Here is a 21785-nt window from a genome sequence, read left to right as displayed (position 1 = left end):
GCCGGTGCGCCGAGCTGAGCCAATGACGGCTCTGCGCCGGTGGGGTTCAGCCAATCATAGGGCGGGTCCCAATAACGGCGCGGGAGTGTGGGAAGAGAAGGTTAAAGGATTGGACGCCAAGGGGCTCGGAGGAAACCGAGGCGGAACCAATCAGGCTGGGAAACGACCAGGCAACAGTACGGGAAACAAAGCCAGGAGGAACGAGAAAAGGGAACACTCTTAGCCAATCAGGTGATCCGCGTACTGGCTTATGGGTCACGTAGTTCTGATGCCCATTGGTTGCTCGATCTCGAGAGACAGCAAATCTAATCTCAGCTCTTCCTTCGCGCGGTTCTGGGTGATGCTGGTGGAGGCTGGTGGCTCCGATTTCGGTGCAGCTGTAAATCCATTCTGGATTTCAGCCAAGACCTCCAGAACTCTAAAGGAGCTGGCCAAGGTTCTGAGCGTATTTTGGGGATAGGATTAGCACTTTGGATAGGATAGCTCCTTTAGAGTTCTGGCTGGCTCTAATTCAAAGCCAGAATGGATTCATGGCCCCACCGAAATCGGAGCCACCAGCCTCCCTTGGATGTGGTTTAAATTAATATTCATAGAATCATAGAATCGTAGGGTTGGAAGGGGCCTACAAGATCATCGAGGCCAACCCCCTGCTCAATCCAGGGATCCAAGTCAGAGGATCCCTGACAGATGGCTGTCCAGCCTCGTCTTGAATGCCTCTAGTGTGGGAGAGCCCACCACCTCCCTACGTAATGGGTTCCACTGTCCTATTGCTCTGACAGTCAGGAAATTTTTCCTGATGTTCAGCTGGAATCTGGCTTCCTGTAACTTGAGCCCATTATTCCGTGTCCTGCACTCTGGGATGATCGAGAAGAGATCCTGGCCTTCCTCTCTGTGACAGCCTTTCAAGTACTTCAACAGCACTATCATATCTCCCCTCAGTCTTCTCTTCTCAAGGCTAATCATGCCCAGGTCTTTCAGTCTCTCCTCACAGGGGTTTGTTTCCAGTCCCCTGATCATCTTTGTTGCCCTCCTCTGAACCCGCTCCAGCTTGTCTGCATCCTTAGTGTGGTGCCCAGAACTGGACACAGTACTCCAGATGAGGCCTAACCAGTGCTGAGTAGAGGGGAACTAGTACTTCCCGGGATTTGGAAGCTATGCTTCCATTAATGCAGCCCAAAATAGCATTTGCCTTTTTTGCAGCCACATCACATTGTTGGCTCATATTCAGCTTGTGATCGACAACAATTCCAAGATCCTTCTCGCTTGTAGTGTGGTTGAGCCACGTATCCCCCATCTTGTAACTGTGCATTTGGTTTTCTTTTCCTAGGTGCAGAACTTGGTATTTATCCCTATTAAATTTCATTCTGTTGTTTTCTGCCCAGCACTCCAGTCTATCAAAATCACTTTGATTTTTGTTTCTATCTTCCAAGGTATTAGCTATCCCGCACAATTTTGTGTCATCTGCAAATCTGATCAGCGTTCCCTGCACCTCCTCCTCCAAGTCATTAATAAAAATGTTGAAGAGCACTGGGCCCAGGACTGAGCCCTGCAGTACCCCACTCGTTACCTCTCCCCAGTTTGAGAAGATCCCATTGATAAGCACTCTTTGAGTCCGATTCTGTAGCCAACTGTGGATCCACCTGATCATTGTTTCATCTAGCCCACTTTGAGCTAGTTTGCTCATCAGGACATGGGGCACTTTGTTGAAAGCTTTGCTGAAGTCGAGGTATATTATGTCCACAGCATTCCCACAGTCCACAAGGGAGGTTACCTGATCCAAAAAAGATCAGATTCATCTGGCAGGATTTGTTCTTGACAAATCCATGTTGGCTTTGAGTAATCACTGCATTGTTTTCAAGGTGCTTACAGATGGATTGCTTTATAATCTGCTCCAGAATTTTCCCAGGGATTGATGTCAGACTGACTAGTCTATAGTTCCCAGGTTCCTCCTTTTTACCCTTTTTTTGAAGATAGGGACAACTTTAGCCCTCCTCCAGTCATCTGGCACTTCACCCATCCTCCATGATTGCTCAAAGATAATAGACAGTGGTTCTGAGAGTTCTTCTGCCAGTTCCTTGATTACTCTAGGATGCAGTTCATCTGGCCCAGGAGATTTGAACTCATTCAAAGTAATTAGGTGTTCCTTGACCATATGCCTGTCGATCTCAAGCTGCAATTCTGCCCCTTCAGCCTGTGCTTTGCCTTTGCCAGGGGGGGTCATATTCGTACTTGAAGACTGACTCCGAGAGGCTACATTTTGCCCAGCCCTACCAAAGACAGTCACTTCTTGAGATACAGGCATAGACTATATGACTAGACGCGTAGCCCAAGCCTAGTAACATTTACTCAGAAGTAACCCCATTGTGCCACATATCAAGTTCACTATGGTGCACAGGACATCTATTGATTCAGGGAACAGGCAGAAGTATACTGAGAGAGAAGCAGGTGTGACTACCGACCTGATTCTATGTCAAAATCTGATATCAACCGCCCTGTGGGAAGGAAGAAAGAGCGAGGGAGACAGGAGCAAGGGAGAGAGAACATGCTGCAGTTGGGCTGCCTCTCACAGGGCCAAATGGCATCAACTGCCTGGTGGGAAGGAACATCAGATGCTGGTTCCACTTAAGTGGTGCTGGTTGTGTTGTTCACTTTTGTTTTTTGAGCATGTGGTTCTTGCTGTATTTGTTGTTTTTTATAAATATTGTAAGCCACTTTAAGGACTCTAGCTGAAAAGTAGGATATGAATCTGCTAAATAAAAATAATCAGATCCAAGGGCAGAATCCAACAGGCTGCTTCCACCCCTGCCGATTCCCTTCCGCCCCACCAGTCCCCTTCCGCAAGTGGCGGGTTCTGCCGATTCCATTGTGCAAATGGGACCCACCGCTTAGGCAAGGGAGATATAGTGCTTCCTAGAGGAATCCACGAAACAAGCGGAAACACTTGTTTCTGGCAGGAGGCAGGTCGGCGGAGCTCCCTTATATGAGCTCTGCTGACCTGCATATTTCCAGCAGGGTGCTGACCATAGATTTTTGCCAAGGGAACCAAGAGGAAAGGACACATTTTTTTAACAATATTGTAAATGGAGAAGTAACAGACATAATAGCGATGGGGGAAGGGGGAGAGAGAGAAGTCAAGGAGAAACCCAAGGCTTCACACCTGTTCAACAGAGAGGGTGGTGGAGTTGCCCGTAGATAAGGAGAGTTTACGAGGAGATGAAGGCCTGGAGGAAAGATGAGAGCTTTGATCTTGGACATATTGATCTTGAGACACCGATGAGGCATTCAAGCGGAAATATTGGAGAGGCACTTGGAGATACAGGACTGGAGGGAGGGAGAAAGTTCTAGTTGCCATTGATATATATTGAGTACTGAAGCCATGGGATGTGACAAGGTAGTGAGAGAATAGCAGAAGGCCAAGGACAGAGCCTCAAGGAATCCCAAAACAGAGGGGAACAGCACAGAGGAAATTAAGCAACAAAAATTAATTAAGGGCACAATCCTATGCATGTTTAGACAGAGAAAAGGCCTATAACTCCCAGCATTCCCCAGCCAGCCATGGGTTGTAGGCTTTTTCTCTGTCCAAACATGCATAGGATTGCACCCTTAGGCACCTACCTGAGAGTAAGCCTCATTCAAATCAACTGGACTTACTTCTGAGTAGTTATGTACAGGACTGCACTGTAAGTGTGTCAAAAGCAGCAAAGCTGTCAAGAAGGATGAGGACTGGATAGAGCTAACTTTGGGTTTGGCAGTGATTTAATGATTTTGGCGAGAGCAGTTTTATTCGAGTGCTGTATGGGGAAGCCAGATTGGAATGGGTCAAATCAAAGTTCATTCAAAACCGGAGATCAAAGGAGGAGGCAGCTGGGTCAGAGAAATTATCCACATGAATGTGGTTCTTCAAGAGGAAAAATGTGACTGTGTTGTAAGAGAAGAAACAAAGGTGAGACAGCAGTCAGGTTGTAAAATGAAGGTTGAGAGGGAGTCAGAGGGGCAATACAGAATAGCAAAATGGAGATGCAGGCAGGAGTAGCGTCTGTTCTTAACAGAACGGATTTCAAAAGGGAGGGAAGCCGTGAGATTGGGGAGGGGTGGTGAGGGGCCAGAACAGACTTATCGCGCTGCCTGGGTGACAGAGCTTGTACCTGAAGATTTTGCAGAGTTCCGTGTGAAAAAGTCGTAGTCGGACATGAAGACAACGATGTCTGGACCCCTTGTAAAATGCCATGAATGAGGCTGGGAGATTGCACAATAAAAGCCTCGCCTGAGAGAACCTTCTATATACAACTATACTATTCAGTCAGTAATAATGAAGTGTATGGCATTTTACAGAGTAACAAAGAAGGTGGTGGTGGGAAGACAGACGCCTTTCCCAAGGAATTTTTAGCCTTTGCGCGTCCGCCAGGTGTAAGCAGGTAACTTTCCCCTACATAACTTGGGGACATGAGAAACAACCACTGTCGGCCAAGGAGACTACTACTCCCAGCGTGCACTGGGAGCAATCATGGTGCTTCGACGCATAGAGATGGAACAAGCCGGTCTATGCCGCCATGCGGCCGAAAGGCCTTATGGGACATGTAGTCTCTTTGCCCGCGTGGCCTTGTGGCCGAGGTGTCCACGCGGACTCCAGCTTCCAGGATGCGCCTCGCAGCGCTTTGGAGGCGGCGGGGGGCCGTCGCTTCCTCTCTCCCGGCCATTGTAAGCCGGGCTGGAGGGCGGCAGGCGTTGTGGCGGCGGCGGCGGCGGGGCAGGAGGAGGGAATGAGCGAGGAGGAGGCGGAGGAGCCTTGCGGGAGCGCGAGGAGCTGCGGCAGCTTCCCCAGGTGAATAACCCCGCCCCGCTTGGGCCGTTGCTAAGACACCAGGGGGAAGGCCCCGCCCCCTGGAAGTGCGGTTGCTAGGATACCCCCACCTCAAAGGAGCATCTCTCGGAGTGCGTTGCTATGAGAACGGGGAGGCCCAAGTGGGCCAGCCTGGGGAGGGCTACCATGCCAGAACGCGGGGCGCTCGTTGCAGGAGGAGGCAGGGCCGCGGATGTGTCCGGGCTCTGGCGGGGTGGGGTAACCCGTTTTGTCACCACGTAGGGCGCACGGGCAAGGGGAAAACACGCTTTCGTTAACCTTTCATACGACTCCAGCCACCCGTTTCTGCTCCCATATGAAGGGGAGGGTGCTGGAGAGACCCCCCCAGGGAGAGGGGGGTAAATGCCTTGTGGGTGGAGTGCGATTCTGTGTGACGTTCTTGATCGTGAGAACGCATGGAGGGGGAGGAGCGGGGAGTCAGTTAAAGATAAAATATAAATCTGTACCTCTTTTTTTTCTCCCAAAGGATCCAAAAGGTTGGATTAATTGGAAGTAAAAATTGGGAGTTTTGCTCCCGATTAACCAAACACGGGGTAATAAACGAACTGCCCTCCCTCCCTTTGCAATTCTGTGCACACTTACTTCAAAGTTGGGCCCACTTGGGCGGGGCGGGGGGCTTATTCCCAAGGACATGTATATAGGAATGCAGCTCTGCAGCACGACCATACGCATCTGTGGAACGAATCCTTTAACCTCACCCCTAATGTGTTATGTGTACCCCAGATTGGCTTGTGTTTAGCATGAACCAGAGTTACTCCATGTTGTTGGCATAATAGTTTGTAAGAAGCAAATCACAGCCTGTAAGCAGTTCCTTTAGAATTGGAAGGGAGGATGAATTCCTTCCCAGACTGCAGGCTGATAACATTGTATTTTGTGCAGTAACTGAGTGTTAGTAGCTGGCAGACTTCCATCCCTGTCCAAAGAGAGAACATTCAGTTCCTCTTCAGATAAGAGACTGTGTGAATACCTCCAAGTCATGTGGCTACTAGAGCATGGCTAGAGTTCTTCCCAATATGTGACGTACTTTGCTGTATAAAAGCCCGCCCCACAGAACAGTCGGGGCTCTTTGCCCCTGTGCTGAGAGACTGCCTTGCGGGCCATGCAATAAAGCGCTTTCAGATCCAGAGTTTTACCCATGTCTAGTGTGATCCATTGTCTGGCTAGACAACCATCACGTGAGAGTGTTCCACTCCTACCACACATCTTTCTTCAGCAGTAAGTGTTCCTGACTTCAGGAGGGCTTAACATCTTGTAAGCAGGCATAGGATTAGCGAGAAGCTTCTTCTGTCATACATGAGCTTTGTATTCCACCTGATTTTGATCTGAAACATAGAATCCATAGCTTATGTGGATGTCATATAGGTCTGTCGTATAGCTGTTATACTCTCTCTACTCTCCATGTATAGAGTCCGTATACCTCTGAGTACCATGTTGTTGTTCAGTCGTGTCCGACTCTTCGTGACCCCATGGACCATAGCACGCCAGGCCTTCCTGTCCTGCGCTCTCTCCCGGAGCATGCTCAAGTTCATATTCATTGCATCCGTGATGCTATCTAGCCATCTCATCCTCTGCCGTCCCCTTCTCCTTTTGCCTTCAGTCTTTCCCAGCATCAGGGTCTTTTCCAGGGAGTTTTCTCTTCGCATTAGGTGGCCAAATTATTTGAGCTTCAGCTTCATTATCTGTCCTTCCAATGAGCACTCAGGGTTGATTTCCTTTAGGATGGACTGATTTGACCTCCTTGCAGTCCAGGGGACTCGTAAGAGTCTTCTCCAGCACCACAGTTCGAAAGCATCAATTCTTCGGCGCTCAGCCTTCCTTATAGTCCAGCTCTCACAGCCATACATTACTACTGGGAAAACCATAGCTTTGATTAGACGGACCTTTGTCGGCAAGGTGATGTCTCTGCTTCTTACTATGCTGTCTAGGTTTGCCATAGCTTTCCTCCCAAGGAGCAAGCGTCTTTTAATTTCATGGCTACAGTCACCGTCTGCGGTGATCTTGGAGCCCAAGAAAGTAAAATCTGTCACTGCTTCCATTTCTTCCCCTTCTATATGCCAGGAAGTGATGGGGCCAGATGCCATGATCTTAGTTTTTTTAATGTTGAGTTTCAAACCAGCTTTTGCACTCTCCTCTTTCACCCTCAACAAGAGGCTCTTGAGATCCTCTTCGCTTTCTGCCATTAGGGTGGTATCGTCTGCGTATCGGAGGTTGTTGATAATTCTCCCAGCAATCTTAATTCCGACCTCTGATTCATCCAACCCGGCATTTCTCATGATGTACTCTGCATATAAGTTAAATAAACAGGGTGACAATATGCAGCCTTGTCGTACTCCTTTCCCAATTTTGAACCAATCGGTTGTTCCATGTCTGGTTCTGACTGTTGCTTCTTGACCCTCGTACAGGTTTCTCAGGAGACAGGTAAGGTGGTCTGGTACTCCCATCCCTTTAAGAATTTGCCACAGTTTGTTGTGATCCACACAATCAAAGGCTTTAGCGTAGTCAATGAAGCAGAAATAGACGTTTTTCTGGAATTCTCTTGCTTTCTCCATGATGCAGCGAATGTTGGCGATTTGATCTCTAGTTCCTCTGCCTCTTCGAAACCCAGCTTGTACTTCCGGTAGTTCTCGGTTCGCATACTGCTGAAGCCTAGCTTGTAGGATTTTGAGCATCACCTTGCTGGCATGTGAAATGAGCGCAATTGTGCGGTAGTTTGAACACTCTTTGGTGTTGCCCTTCTTTGGAATTGGAATGTAAACTGACCTTTTCCAGTCTTGTGGCTACTGTTGAGTGTTCCAGATTTGTTGGCATATTGAATGCAGCACTTTAACAGCATCATCTTTTAGGATTTTAAATAGCTCGGCTGGAATACTGTCATCTCCGCTAGCTTTGTTGTTACTAATGCTTCCTAAGGCCCACTTGACTTCACTCTCGAGGATGTCCGGCTCAAGTTCAGTGACCGCACTATCATGGCTATCAGGGACATTCAGATCTTTCCTGTATAGTTCTTCTGTGTATTCTTGCCACCTCTTCTTAATCTCATCTGCTTCTGTTAGGTCCCTGCTTTCTTTGTCCTTTATCATGCCCGTCTTTGCACAAAACGTTCCCTTGAGATCTCCAATTTTCTTGAAGAGATCTCTAGTCTTTCCCATCCTGTTGTTTTCCTCAATTTCTTTGCATTGTTCATTTAAGAAGGCCTTCTTGTCTCTCCTTGCTATTCTCTGGAACTCTGCATTCAGTTGGATATGTCTTCCCCTTTCTCCCTTGCTTTTCGCTTCCCTTCTTTCGTGAGCTACTTGTAAAGCCTCATCAGACAGCCACTTGGCTTTCTTGCATTTCTTTTTCTTTGGGATGAATTGAGTTGCTGCCTCCTGAACAATGTTACGGACCTCCGTCCATAGTTCCTCAGGCACTCTGTCTATCAGATCTAATCCCTGAAATCTATTCCTCACCTCCACTGTATATTCATAAGGGATATGATTTAGGTCATACCTGAACGGTTTAGTGGTTTTCCCTATGTTCTTCAATTTAAGCCGAAATTTTGCAAGAAGCAGCTCATGATCTGAGCCACAGTCAGCTCCAGGTCTTGTTTTGACTGACTGTATAGAGCTTCTCCATCTTTGGCTGCAAAGGACATAATCAATCTGATTTCGATCTTGACCATCTGGTGACGTCCATGTGTAGAGTCGCCTCTTGTGCTGCTGGAAAAGAGTGTTTGCTATGATCAGCATGTTCTCTTGGCAAAACTCTATTAGCTTTTGTCCTGCTTCATTTTGTACACCAAGGCCATGCCTGCCTGTTATCCCGGTGATTTCTTGACTTCCTACTTTAGCATTCCAATCCCCTATGATGAAGAGGACATCTTTTTTTGGTGTTAGTTCTAGAAGGTGTTGTAGGTCTTCATAGAACCGATCAACCTCAGCTTCTTCGGCCTCAGTGGTTGGGGCATAGACTTGAATTACTGTGATGTTGAATGGTTTGCCTTGGATTCGTACTGAGATCATTCTATCATTTTTAAGATTGTACCCCAGTACTGCTTTTCCCACCCTTTTGTTGACTATGAGTGCTACTCCATTTCTTCTAAGGGATTCTTGCCCACAATAGTAGATATGATGGTCACCTGAATTAAATTCGCCCATGCCTGTCCATTTTAGTTCGCTGATTCCCAAGATGTCGATGTTCAATCTTGCCATCTCATGTTTGACCACCTCCAGCTTACCTTGATTCATTGATCTGACATTCCAGGTTCCTAAACAATATTGTTCTTTACAGCATCGGATTTTCTTTTCACCACCAGACACATCCACAGCTGAGTGTCCTTTCGGGTTTGGCCCAGCCGCTTCACTCTTTCTGGCGCTACTTGGAAATACCCTCTGCTCATCCCCAGTAGCATATTGGACACCTTCCGACCTGAGGGGCTCATCTTCCGGCGTCATCTCTTTTAGCCTTGTGATACTTTCCATGGGGTTTTCTTGGCAAGAATACTGGAGTGGGTTGCCATTTCCTTCTCCAGTGGACCACATTTTGTCAGAACTCTCTGCCATGACCTGTCCGTCTTGGGTGGCCCTGCACGGCATAGCTTATGGCTTCACTGAGTTACGCAAGCCCCTTCGCCACAACAAGGCAGTGATCCATGAAGGGGTACCATGTGCTTGATACAAATGCCAGGGGAATGCCTGTTTATTTATTATATTTATTTGTTACATTTATATCCCGCCTTTTCCTCCAAGGAGCCCAAGGCGGCATACATGACCTCCTCTCCATTTTATCCTCACAACAACCCTGTGAGGTAGGTTAGGTTGAGAGTCAGTGACTGGCCCAAAGTCACCCAGTGAGCTTCATGGCTGAGTGGAGATTAGAACCCGGGTCTCACCAGTCCAGCAGTCTAACCACTACACCACTATGGCTCTCTGTTGCCTTCATGCTTTGCTTGTGAGTAGCCAGAAGCATCAGGCAGCCTGCTTTTGTAAACAGAATCCTGAGTTAGATGGATCTGTGGTCTGATCCAGTTTTCGTCCTAAATTAGAAGCCCCACGTCACTCATAAGAATGCACTGAAAATAAATCTGTCTACCCTGCTGGTGGGCACAGCAAGTAGTTAGATTGACAGGAGCTAAGCAGTCTGCATTAATTAAGCATTTGGGGGGATGTAATGTTGTGGTTTCTTTGCTACATACTTATACTGCATCCTCGCTGGGACCTCTGAGGTTGGATAAGAGGGTTGGCTTCATTGTAGATCTCCTATGGAAGGGGGCTTTGGTCATAGTGGAGTCACGATGGGAGTTGCACTTACCAGTGATACAGCATGGCGACACGTAAAAGAGATGGGGTGAGGGAGCAACGATCACAGCCTTTGTTGGAGGGTGGGATTGTGGAAGGCACAGAAAAGGTGTTTGGCAAAAGAGGGTCCCTCTACAAGGATAGGGTGACTTCTGAAATCCACCTCTGTCTCCTTGCTGCCCTCAGTATAGAGCAAATGCTGGCGTCCAACCCCGGCAAGACCCCTATCAGCCTGCTGCAGGAGTATGGGACACGCATAGGCAAAACGCCCGTCTATGACCTACTGAAAGCCGAGGGACAAGCGCATCAGCCCAACTTCACTTTTCGCGTCACTGTTGGTGACATCAGCTGCACGGGTTAGTTGCGGTAAAGAATGGGTGCATGGATGAACCTGTAGATAAACTTTTTCCTTTTGGCAGGGCTGGCGGGGGGAAGATCTCATATCTTCCACGGTCCCTCATGTTATTTGAAGGAGATGTGGGAGGGAAAATTCTCCAGTTGTGCTTTTGAACTGCGACTCCTGCTTCCCATAAACTGCGTGCATTGGAGCTGATTGTGGAGCTTCCTCTGGAGCACACTGGTCCCCTTGCCTTTAAGCTACCATTCTAAGACCAGCAGGCCAGCCTTCCCCAACTTGGTGGCCCCCCTCCAGCTGGGTTGTACTACAACTCCCATCATCTTCAGCCAGCATGGCAGTGGGCTGAGCTGGCTGAAGGTGATGGGAGTTGTAGTTCAGCCCATCTGGAGGGTACCAGGTTGGGGGAGGCTGCATGGCGGGTTTCTTCCTTTTTTATGGGTGGCTGGAGAGAGAGAGAAAGAAAGCTGCCCTTTTCCAGGGACATTTCCCATGCTTCCCATTTTTGGTTTAGAAAAGACTTTTATCCTGTCCTGTCCTGAAGGCTCAGAGTTTGTTATAAAAAAAGAAAAAGGGGATAGGACGGGGAACCACGGCTTTGATCAATACAAATAAAACAACTTTTATGTTTAGAAAAGCACAAAAGGATTAGAGATCCCATACTAGAAAACCCCAACTGCAATTCAGACTCCCCACACTCTTCAAGCCTGTACACTGCCACCCAGATGCCTCTCACTTAGGGTGGGGACTTACCCAGACTGATGACGCACCCAGTCAGCCCAACCACCAACATGTTCTCAGTCTTCCTCCTAATGGAATTTCTCCTGGTTTAAATCTCTCCTCCTTAAAGAAAACATGTTGAGAACTGCAGTGGCAGACAGGGACTATGGGAAGTCAAGGACTGTGGGAAGTTGCTAATGGGTTTTTTTGTCTCTTCCCAAAAGCTAAACAAACCTACATTGCTACTTTGCATACACTTCAGTTTCAAGACATGCTTCCTAAATACAGCAGACTAAAACTGGATCTGTCCTGATCCATGGCACCACTTCCTAGATTTGGGCATAGAACCTAGGGGATCCTGGCTTTTAGACCTCTTACTGTAACCTCTTTGATCCCACTTCCATCTGAGAACTAGGGAGGCCTGAGCTGTTTGTTGGTTTTGTAAGGATCCCTCTCCCAGAGTTCACCAGAAGTCCTCACAAGGTTGGGGTCCCTCACCACTGAGCATCTGGAAGCTCTCCTGGAGAACGAACATAGCCTGCTCTCAGCTGGCTACACTGGAGATGGATATTGCAGGAAGGGATGCAGAGCTGTAATGAGATAGTCAAGAGGCAGACGGGGACAGGGGCTGGTTTGCAGGCTGAGCACAGAGGCTTAGCAGGCACTGAAGCTTTTTATGCAGGGGGATCTACAGTTATGCCTGATTCTGGATTGGGCCCCACAGCTCCAGTTGGCTCTTGGTCCTTGGTCGTGGCAAGCTGGCCTGGCTCTCAGTAAGCCCATGCTGGACCTACCTGACGCTCACCCTGATGCCCCAGTTGTGTTGTCAGACCTTAATTGTGTTGCATGCATTGTGGTGCATGACAAACTCTGAGCATGTCTAGAAGGCACATGATGCAGCCGCCTTTGCTGAAGCTAAGGAGGTCTGGGTCTGGTCAGTGCTTGGATGGGAGACCACCTGGAAAACCCAGATGCTTTGCCTTGTGTTCCATCATGGAAGGCAGGCAGGATATAAATAAACCAACAAATACCTGTGTTTGGCCAGGTCTGTCAGCTTGTCAGGGCGCCGCCTGCTTTCCAAGTTGCCACTCCAGCCTTCCCTCACGATTTGGCTTCTCCCCCTTTCCTGTTTTCAGGCCAAGGCCCTAGCAAAAAAGCAGCCAAACACAAGGCGGCCGAGGTGGCGCTCAGGCTTCTGAAGGGAGGGAACATGCTGGAGCCAGCGGCACTGGAGGAGAACAGGTGAGGGCTGCATAGTATGGGACGGTATGGGAAGATGGAACCCTGAGTGTCCTTAAAAAATGTGCAGGGAATCCTCTGTCTTCAACAGGGGTAGGCAATGTGCCCCCTGGACGCCTTTCTTGGTGCCCACCGAGGTGCCTTATCCCTCCCACTTAAAAAAAGAATAAATACATTTTCTTACCGGCAACTGGGATTGCTGTGAAATAGGTTTCTGTTGGTGCTGAAAACTGTGGATTCAAAGGAGTTGTTTAGTGTGTTGGGGCCCTAGACCCCACCTGTGCCTTGTACTCAGTACCTGGGCAGGTTACTTGTCCTGTGCCACATCTCCCATGGCAGTCATTTTGTGGTGGTGCCCACGACAGTTTCTCCAGTTGCCAAATGTGTCCACAGCCCAAAAGGTTGCCTAACCCTGGTCCACAGCACCTTCTCTAGTCTCCTGTCTTTCTCTCAGCTATGTGATTGTGGGCCGTTATGACAAAGAAGTGTTTTCTTTCTTGCTGGTGGCAGTGTTGATGGGCCAGGTAAAGAAGCCACTGAAATGCTGATGGGAGGGAGGATGTTTGGCAGACTGTTGGAAGGGGAGAAGGCCTGTGGAGCTTTACGGGGCTTAATCTGTCCTTCCTTTTTCTCTCAAGGCTGAGCAAGCCTCCAAAATGGTAGCTGTGCTACAGTATTATTAATTCAACCATGGGTGCCAGTGGTTCTCTTTGGATGTTTGCAGCCTAGTGCTAGAAATAGGCATGGCTGTGTATACTCTGAACTTTAAAAACATATACACACACGAATGTAATTCGCATTCAATGCCAAGCAATGCCTATATCTGCCCTGTGAACCAGTTGTATACAAATTTGCTTTATTTGAATAATATATGCTGCTTTTGCCCATCAGGTAGATGGGCAAAAGAAGTCATACTCAGTTCTTCCACCTCTGCGATTTCACCAGGGAACATGCAGATGTTTCAAAGCATGTTTCCACCGAGGCTGAGGGACAGAAACTTTTTTTAAAAGAGAAAGTGAAAATTTGCATGATGCCGCATTCCATGATGCAAAATAAATTCTGAACCTGTACAGCACACAGAAGCATGAATTATATACACAGTGATGAGACTAGGACAGTTTTGAGGGCAGAACTGCTGTGACCAAGGAGAAGGTCAGATGGAGGGTGTGTCTTTGAAGAACAAGAAGGGGATGCACAGACTCTGGGGGTGACGTTGGCCTTCTCACATTTCAGAAAGCTTATTCCACTGCCTGCACTTCTGTTACTGAGCTTGCTTTAATGTTGTCACCTTGTATTTCGAAGCTCTCCTTTCTCTCTAGAGCCCTTGGCTCAGGCCGCCGCCACCACCGCCACCCCAGTTGCCACACCTGTACCCCTCCTGCCGGTTGTATCTCCCAGGTAATGGAACAGATGCAGAAGATAAAACACAAGAAGTGGGCTGCCCAGAGAGAGAGCCTTTGAACTACTCACATGTGCTTGGGCATGAGCTGGCTTCTGTGGTGGGATGTTCCCCGCACTGGTTGCTGTTGTGGCTTCCTCCTAGGCACCAAAGAAGCAACTTGGGAGTGGGATGGGGCATCCGTGTGCTTCAGCAGCTATCCAGCACTCTGGAAGTGTAGCACAAAAGAGCAGAGAAGATCTTGTTTGCCATTGGAAATACAGGCAGTTGGTGGCTGCATGGTACTAGTTAATAAGTACCCCTGATCAGAAGACCCCTCTCTATCTGGCATTGATCCTCCTGTCCAACGCTGATTGATCAGTCAGGGCCTTGCCCTCCAGTGAAGCTCCAGTTCTAGGCAAGGCTGTCTTTGTTGAGGGCCTTCTAGCCAGGTCCCTAGAAGGTCTCCTGCATTCTCATACCTGTAACTGGTGGTTGGTGGGTGGGTGGGAGGGCGGGGGTGTTTGGGTCAGGAGAACTATTTGGGAGAATCCATTACCGTGTGTCATCTTTTACTCAGAAGCTCCCCGATGGACATGAAATCCCCAGTATCGCCGCAGCAGTCAGAGTGCAATCCGGTTGGGGCCCTGCAGGTAGGCAGCTCTCTTGGTGGTGGGTTCATGTCAAGCCCAAGGCCTTCCTGGTGACAGCATAGATGGATGCAGGCAGTGCTGGGTCTCCTCTCCCAGCCTCGGAAGTGGTAGTGCAGACCAGTGTCTTCTGCTTTGCCTACACAGAGCCATGAGAGTGAAGACAGCCTCCTAATTGCACCGTGTTCTGCCAAGCCCCTGTTTCATCCCCTGGCCTTTTGCTTCTTTATACTAGGCTGTTTAGGATCCCCTCAGTGTTCTTGAAGTCCTAACTTTTGAATGCAAGCCGTTCAACTCATGTGGGCCGCTAGCAAGCACTTAGCCAGGATCCAGGGGGGGAATTCATCCATGTCCTTCTGCATCCCTTTCCACCGCGTTTCCAAAAGTTTCTCCAAAGCGGGAGCTATTGAAGAGGAAGGCCTAGGAGCCGCATTCAAGAAGCCGAAGTGCTTGGATGTGTCCATGGGAGTCTTTGGACCTTGGCTTTTGGAGACGAACAACACAGGGCGGCCGTAACTCTGGAATGAAATCAGGCATGCTCCCCGACTCAGTGTTCAGTGGATTCCAAACAGAGATGATTTATAGCAAGGGTGGGGAACCTGTGGCTTCCTTGTTGGACTACAACTCCCGTCATCCCTGACTATTGGCCCTGGCAGCTGGAGCTGATGGAGCCACCAGTTCCCCACTCTTGACTTATTGAGCAGAACCCAGCTGTCTGTCCCAACCCTCACACTCTACGTAAAAAGCCGTTCCCTTTCGCCACATCATCCTCAACGGCTGATAAACCTTGTAGATGGATCCCCAGGTTGTCTTGATTCACCCTCCGGCGATCAACTCTAGTGTCCCTGCGTGACCATAGCAAAGCTTAGATGCTCTAGCTTGTATTTTCTCTCACTTACACTTACAGTTCAATGCTCTGTAGGTCGTTTCAGAAGTAAATATTACCGAGTTAAATTGGGCTTGCACCTCTGTTTCAATGGACTGCGGCTTTAGGTGCATCCCTGCAGCAGTAGAGAATTTGCCATTCCCTCTGTGAATTCAGAGGGGAGCGCCTTTCTAAAGTTTCCTCTCTCTCCAGGAGCTGGTGGTGCAGAAGGGCTGGCGGCTCCCCGAATACACAGTCACTCAGGAGTCAGGACCAGCACACCGCAAGGAATTTACCATGACCTGCCGCGTTGAAAGGTTCATTGAAATAGGTACAGCATCACGGGACTCTGGTGGGGACGCTGGGGCTACCTGCACCTCATCTGTTGTGTCCCGTGACTCCCTGCCTTTGCCACCCACCTCGCAGCCCTTACCTGCACCTCCAGCAGCAGCCCTGGGATTTGCAAGGCCCCTGTGCAGGGGTCGGAGGCTTCCTGTAGAGCAGTCTTAAGCTCTTACAAGCCTGGTGTCTGTGTACCTGTCAAGCAACATGGGGGAAATCGGAGATGGAAAGCAACAAATCTGCAGGCAGGGAGGCTATGCTTTGGGCTGCACAACCGGTGGCTCATCAGCCATGTGTGGCTGTTTGCCAGGGGCTCAGTAAGGCTACTGGGTTGTTGCTGTTTGCCTGCCCACCTGCCTGCCTGCCTGAATCTGCAAGAACAGAAGGGCTGCAAAGATTCTGCTTCAAGAAAAACTGAGTTCCGCAACTTGTCCAAGTTGTGCCCATTGCATTAAGCCAGCAGATACAACACACTTGTTTACTTTTGCTCCTGCGCTGTCTGGCTTAGGCAGGATGGATAGACTCCCAAGCGTGCACAAGAGCTGGGGCTGCATGTGACCTAAAACAGCAGCCAAACTTGGTGGGAGGCCAGCAGGTGCTAGAGGCTACGGGGAAGACATGTGTAGCCCACCTTGCTGTTCTTCCCCGTAGCTCTCGTTATTCCCCCAGCCCACCCCCATTACATACCCGAACCGTCTTCCAAATTGCCACCCCACAATTTCTTCTTGCTCCAGGCAGCGGCACCTCCAAAAAACTGGCCAAGCGCAATGCTGCAGCGAAGATGCTGGTGCGGATCCATAACGTGCCTCTGGACCCTCGAGAGGGCAGTGAGGCGGAAGTGGAGGAGGACCAGTTTTCTATTGTGAGTAGGGGGAGGGGGGGAAATCACTCTGAGTGTGGCTGCCTTGGTTCAGCTTGTGACCCCCGAGAGCATCTCCTTGATGGGGTGTATCAGACTCTGAAGAGATACCCACATAAGGAAATCTCTGCTGGAGAGAGGAGCCGGTATCTGTGGCAAATTAAGGGCACAATCCTGTGCATGTTCCGACAGAGAAAAGGCCTACAGCTCCCAGCATTCCCCAGCCAACTGGCTGGGGAATGCTGGGAGTTGTAGGCCTTTTCTCTGTCGGAACGTGCACAGGATTGCGGCCTAAGTAACCTTATAAGCAAACCGTTCCATCCAAAGGGTCCTCTTCAAGAGTCCTGGGTTTCCTGTCCTGGTCATTGTGAGGTCAGCAGTCCAGGTTCTTACTTAGCTACTTGCTGTCAGCTCTCTCAAAGCCTCATCTAACAGCCCTACCTCTGAAGCTTTGTCTGGTCGCTAGAGTGAGCAGAAAAAGGCTCTTCCCGAGAGCAGCATACATGCTGCCAGAAAGCTTTAAAAAACCCTGAGCGGTGAAGCTTTTTAAATATCTGCAACCTTTCAGGGGCGTTGTCGAGCTAGAATAAAAAACTGAATAAAACTGGGAGTGGTCTGCTGATGTTGAAAGGCAAGCAGCTCCTTCTCCCCACAGTGTGAGACCCTGAACAGGGAGCTGCTGGAGGCAGGAGATGCTCCCGTGCTGCTCTTTAGATCAGTGCTTGGTGAAGCCAGGCAGAGCCCATTCCATCCTTCTCATCTCCTCCCCTGTATCCCTCCCCAAGGAGTCAGGCACCGCCTGGACAGAGCAGCTCTCCGATGCTGAACTCTGTGGATGAGTGGGATGGGAATGGGGGGGTGGGGGATGCAGGGGAAGTGGGTGGGCACTCTTATTAAAACTATCTTTGGTAATCCCTTTGCCTCAAAGCACGAATTGCCACGTACAGCAGAGAATTGCACACACAGATTAGGGTTGTGGGACATGGCCTTATACCAGATCTGGCCATCGGTCCATCTAGCTCAGTACTGCCTACACCCACTGGCAGCGGCTCTCCAGGGTTTCAGACGGGGGTGTTTCCTGGAGATGCTGGGAACTGAACCTCAGATCTTCTGCACGCCAAGCAGGTGCTCTGCTGCTGAGCTGTGGCGCTCTCTCTTGCCAAATATATGACTGGTGCTGGGCTGGGAGGGGATTCCACAGAGTAGGATAATTTCAGAAGGCATAACCGCCTGGAGGACAGAAACTCTTGAAGTGCAGATATGGGCTCACAGGGAAGGGCAGTTGCCCTGCCAAGATCAGTGGAAGAAGAAGAGTTTGATCCTCCTCCTTCAACTCTCTTTCCTGCTCCTCAGATTGCAGGAAACAAACTGGACGGGGTGAAGGGCCGGGGGTCTGGCTGCACCTGGGATTCCCTGCGCAACTCAGCAGGAGAGAAGATTCTGCACCTCAAAAGCCACCCGCTGGCGGTGCTCAATGCCGGCTTCTGCAGCCTCTTGCAGGAGCTCTCTGAAGAGCAGAGCTTTGAGATCAGCTACCTCGATATTGGTAAGAGATGAGGCACAGATCCGGAGGAGTGGCTCCCTGTACAGGGTGGGTGGGTGGGGGAATTCTTTTGTTTGAGAGTGGCAAAACACCCCCCCCTCCTTTTTGAAAATCCTACCTGCTTGTGTGTGTATGTTGGTCCATTTATATGAATTTATATTTTCCAGTTTCAAATTGCATGGCCAGGTGGCCAAAAACAGACGTGGCCAGGCCAGTTTAGAACGGCCCACTTGAAGAGTTGGAGACAGGACGTCAGTATTAGCCACCTTAACGTTGGTCTGTAGCATGGCTTCTCATATTGGCACTAAGAAAGGTAGCTCCAAGAGAGGGAACTTCCGAGAGAATGCTGTCTGTAAATCTGAATTGTTCATATTGTTTTACTGGGAAGAGATCGTCACTTCCTTCCCAGTGTCCAGGCTTAGGACCCTCATCTCCCTCTAAAGCGATGTTCCCCCTCCAATTCCCCCTGCTCCTTCAAATGGAAGCATTGCTTGGTCAGACCTATTGCTCTTCTAGCTCAGCATTCTATATTAACAATATTTAACATTGATATAGCATTGTTGGGTGTTTAAACCTTTCATCTGCATTATTCCAGGAATCCCTTACAACATAGCCCATAGGCCACAGGTGGACCTTGGCTGTTCCCATGCGGTTTGTGATGCTAACAGAACCCTACCCATTTTTGCCCTGCCCACTCTCCCGACAGGGAAAAGCTCTAATCTGTGGTCAGTAGCTGATTGGATTTAAGAGCTTTTCTCTTCTAGGGGGCGGAGGGGGGGAGGCCTAGGGAAGAAACTGCTGAGGGATTCATCCTGCTTACTTCTGAATAGACATACTGAGCCTCGGTATCTGGGATTCTGTTTGAAAGTGCTGCTGAGTGATTCAGTCCTGCTTATTTCTAAGTAGAAAAAGGTTCCTCATCCTGCCAGTGGCAGTGGAGAAACTGTGTGTATGCACCCGCGCAGCCCCCAAACAGACACTCAATGCAGACCTCAGGGCCAAAAAAGTTGTGCATCCTTTCCTTACAGCAGCTGGTGAGATAGGTCAGCATTATCATTCTCATAGTGCAGATCACCAGGGGAGGGGGATGTCTGTGATGAAGAAGGACAGGTTTGCCTGAGCATACTTTCCCTAACCTGGTGCGTTGGACTGCAGCTCCCATCTTCCCCAGCCAGAATGCAGTCCAATGTATCTAGGGGGCACCAGTTTGGGAAAGGCTGGCATAAGTCTTAGGCCACTTAGTGAGCACACAGCTAAGACACAATTTGAATATGGTGTTTGCTGCTCATGCTTGGCCATGCTGTTGCACCAGCACCATCCTCCAGGAGTAGCCAGCCAGAATCCCCAGGGGAAAATTACAAAAGCAAAACGAAGTGCTGTTCACTTCCATGATCTGGTAGACTGCCTCTGATCATGGAGGTTCTGTGCTGAGTTGTATGTAGCTATTCTCTTTCCTCTTCATTGTGGCCATGTGCTGAGAACTAAATGTGCTCTTCCCACATTTAAAGGGAATGGAAGACTACATTAAAATATGACGTATTGTATTCTTCCTAGTTATTTGCCCTGTGTTGGATGACTTGCAGCTGACTCCAGCAGCCATATAAGATCAGTTGCCCTGTGGGAACAATGAGGGAAAGGGGCAGTGACCCCATAATTTGTGCCATTCTGTGAAACATCATGGACTGAACCCTCCCGCCTCCCCCACCCCTTAAGAATTGGAATATGTGTACGTTTTGCTTTTCTCTTGCTCCATTTCAATTGTGAAAAGCTGAATCTGAATGAAAATTGAATTCTTCCATCTTAAGAAGCAATCCATCTCTAATATGAAATTGCTGATACCCACCCTGAGCTCTCCAGACTGAGCGGATGGTGCGTAGAAACGTTGATCTTCTTCCTGCTCAGCTGATGCAGCATCTTTTTCCTTCCTGCAGATGAGATGAGCTTGAGCGGCCTGTACCAGTGCCTGGTGGAGCTCTCTACGCAGCCAACCACGGTGTGCCACGGCTCAGCCACTTCCCGCCACGCTGCCCGTGCTGACGCCGCCCACAACGCCCTTCAGTACCTCAAAATCATGGCAGGGGGCAAGTGAGGTGCCCTGAGACTGCTGCTGACGCTGAGCCGCTGGAGATTCCCGGGCAGCTCCGTCTCCATCTTCCTGCACGCCAAGGAGGCAGCTTTGTTTCCCCCGATCGTGAATTGGCAGAGGGGAAGACTTGCAGGAGCTGCAGGAGAACCCCCCTCCCCCCGATGGTCGGTGGGGTGGAGACGGGTTATTTCAAACCGGAATCAAGACTTGAAGGGGGCTTGCTGTGCCTGCAGCGGAGACAAGGCTTGTGCAGACTTGTAGCCCTGAGTACTCAGGGTGGGCTGCCCATCCAGAGGTCATGGCAGTCCTACCTCTCCATGGTCCCCCCGATGACATCCTGGCGCTTTTCGTTGTGGGCGGACAAGCACTGACTATTTCTGTCATGGTTGGGGGTTGCAATAAACCAGATTTTTGTAAGGAGGTGTCTTCTTTTACCCAAGATCCCCTTCATGTGCTCATCGTGGACCTCCACATCTAGTACACCCCTGACCCCTGTTCCATCAGCTGAGGGCCCTTGGGCAGAGTTGAGTGTTCAGGGTATTCGTAGGCTATTCTACTTTTGGCTGCAGGTAAACTGGACACTTATTTAAATGCATCCCAGTCTAAAAATGTCCCTCTGCATACAAAACTAATATGTCAGGGAAAAAAGCCTGGCCTTCCCTTCCTGACGCATTAATTTTCTATGCTCGGAGGGCAGGGGTGGCATTTTATGGGGGTCTCCATGAAATGACTGCCATGGTGGGCATGGCTGGTCACAAAACACTGATTTCCTAGATGTCTCAGTGATGAGGCTGAAACAAAAGGGACTTGCCCAAGAATCTAAATGCAAGGCAGGGGTGAGGTCTGAACTCCAAAACACAAACCACCCTTTTGAGCCCAACTAATGCTGCTGCTGGAGGGCAACGCTTCACTTAGCAGCATGGCAGCCCCCCCCAGTTTAAAAAAATCTTAAGTAATAAAGTAAAAACCAAGAGGAGTAGGGAGCGTGATGGGCGTCAAGAGAGTTGTCCGTGGGGACACTGGACCCCCGAGTAACACGTAGTGGCGCTAAAAAGCCAGCTTGCCCCAGCACTCCTTCCCCACTTTCCCTTGTCTCCACTTACCTAAAGCTCCTCCTACCTACTGTGCTGGTGGCAGCTCTTCCGGTCAGATACAGTGGGTAAATAAAGCTTCCCTTTTCAGAGGCAGTATATCTGAATACCAGATACAGAAGACACAGAGAGGATGCTGTTGCCCAGATGTCCTGCTCCTGAGCCTTCCAGGGGCATTTGGGTGACTGCATTTGGAATCAAACAATGAATCGTGCTAGATGGAGACAAGTTGCTTTCCTGAGACCACAGGTGAAAGATGAGGTCTGAGCCCCCAACCCCCCAAATAAGCCCCCGTCTAAAAAGTGTCAGCATGTTGACCCATCATTTACTGGTGTGCCATACTCTAAATTGTTCCTTCCTCCCCACCATGCCTCATAGCAGCCAGTTCCATAAGTTGTATGGTGTGAAGAAGTCAAGAAAAGTTCACAGCATAGCTTTTACGACACTGTCGGAATTTGTTTTTCTTTTTGAGTTCTTTATAAAACACACAACTAACATAGGGGCTTCACTGCCACAAGGT

The 21785-nt window shown here is 49.4% G+C and overlaps 1 protein-coding gene across 4 annotated transcripts; it reads left to right on the top strand.

Moving 5' to 3' along the window:
* Positions 1-4695: 4695 nt before the first annotated feature.
* Positions 4696-20592, top strand: TARBP2 (TARBP2 subunit of RISC loading complex). 4 transcript variants are annotated; one of them, XM_084836733.1, is made up of 9 exons: positions 4696-4822; positions 10324-10493; positions 12349-12454; positions 13754-13849; positions 14413-14482; positions 15558-15675; positions 16421-16548; positions 17899-18091; positions 20020-20592. In XM_084836733.1, the coding sequence occupies exons 1-9, from the start codon at positions 4761-4763 to the stop codon at positions 20175-20177; spliced, it is 1101 nt and encodes a 366-aa protein (XP_084692859.1). In that variant the 5' UTR covers positions 4696-4760; the 3' UTR covers positions 20178-20592. The 4 variants fall into 4 exon arrangements, with proteins under 4 accessions (XP_084692859.1, XP_084692858.1, XP_084692862.1 ...); XM_084836732.1 differs by having other exon boundaries at positions 14410-14482; XM_084836736.1 differs by lacking the exon at positions 20020-20592 and adding an exon at positions 18256-18401.
* The last annotated feature ends 1193 nt before the right edge of the window (positions 20593-21785 follow it).

Source organism: Heloderma suspectum, chromosome 2 (genome assembly GCF_057233095.1).
Source record: "Heloderma suspectum isolate Gila_16-S chromosome 2, 16-S_ref, whole genome shotgun sequence".
Taxonomy (NCBI): domain Eukaryota; kingdom Metazoa; phylum Chordata; class Lepidosauria; order Squamata; family Helodermatidae; genus Heloderma; species Heloderma suspectum.
The sequence above is the reverse complement of the archived record's forward strand: the minus strand, read 5'-3'. Positions and strand labels throughout refer to the sequence as shown.

What these genes read in the sequence shown, in the direction of transcription:
- TARBP2 (XM_084836732.1), top strand. Translation starts at nt 4,761, where the DNA reads ATGAGCGAGGAGGAGGCGGAGGAGCCTTGCGGGAGCGCGAGGAGCTGC. An exon ending in TGAAAGGTTCATTGAAATAG is followed by an intron (nt 15,676 to 16,420) that starts GTACAGCATCAC and finishes TTCTTGCTCCAG; the next exon opens with GCAGCGGCACCTCCAAAAAA. An exon ending in GATCAGCTACCTCGATATTG is followed by an intron (nt 18,092 to 20,019) that starts GTAAGAGATGAG and finishes TCCTTCCTGCAG; the next exon opens with ATGAGATGAGCTTGAGCGGC.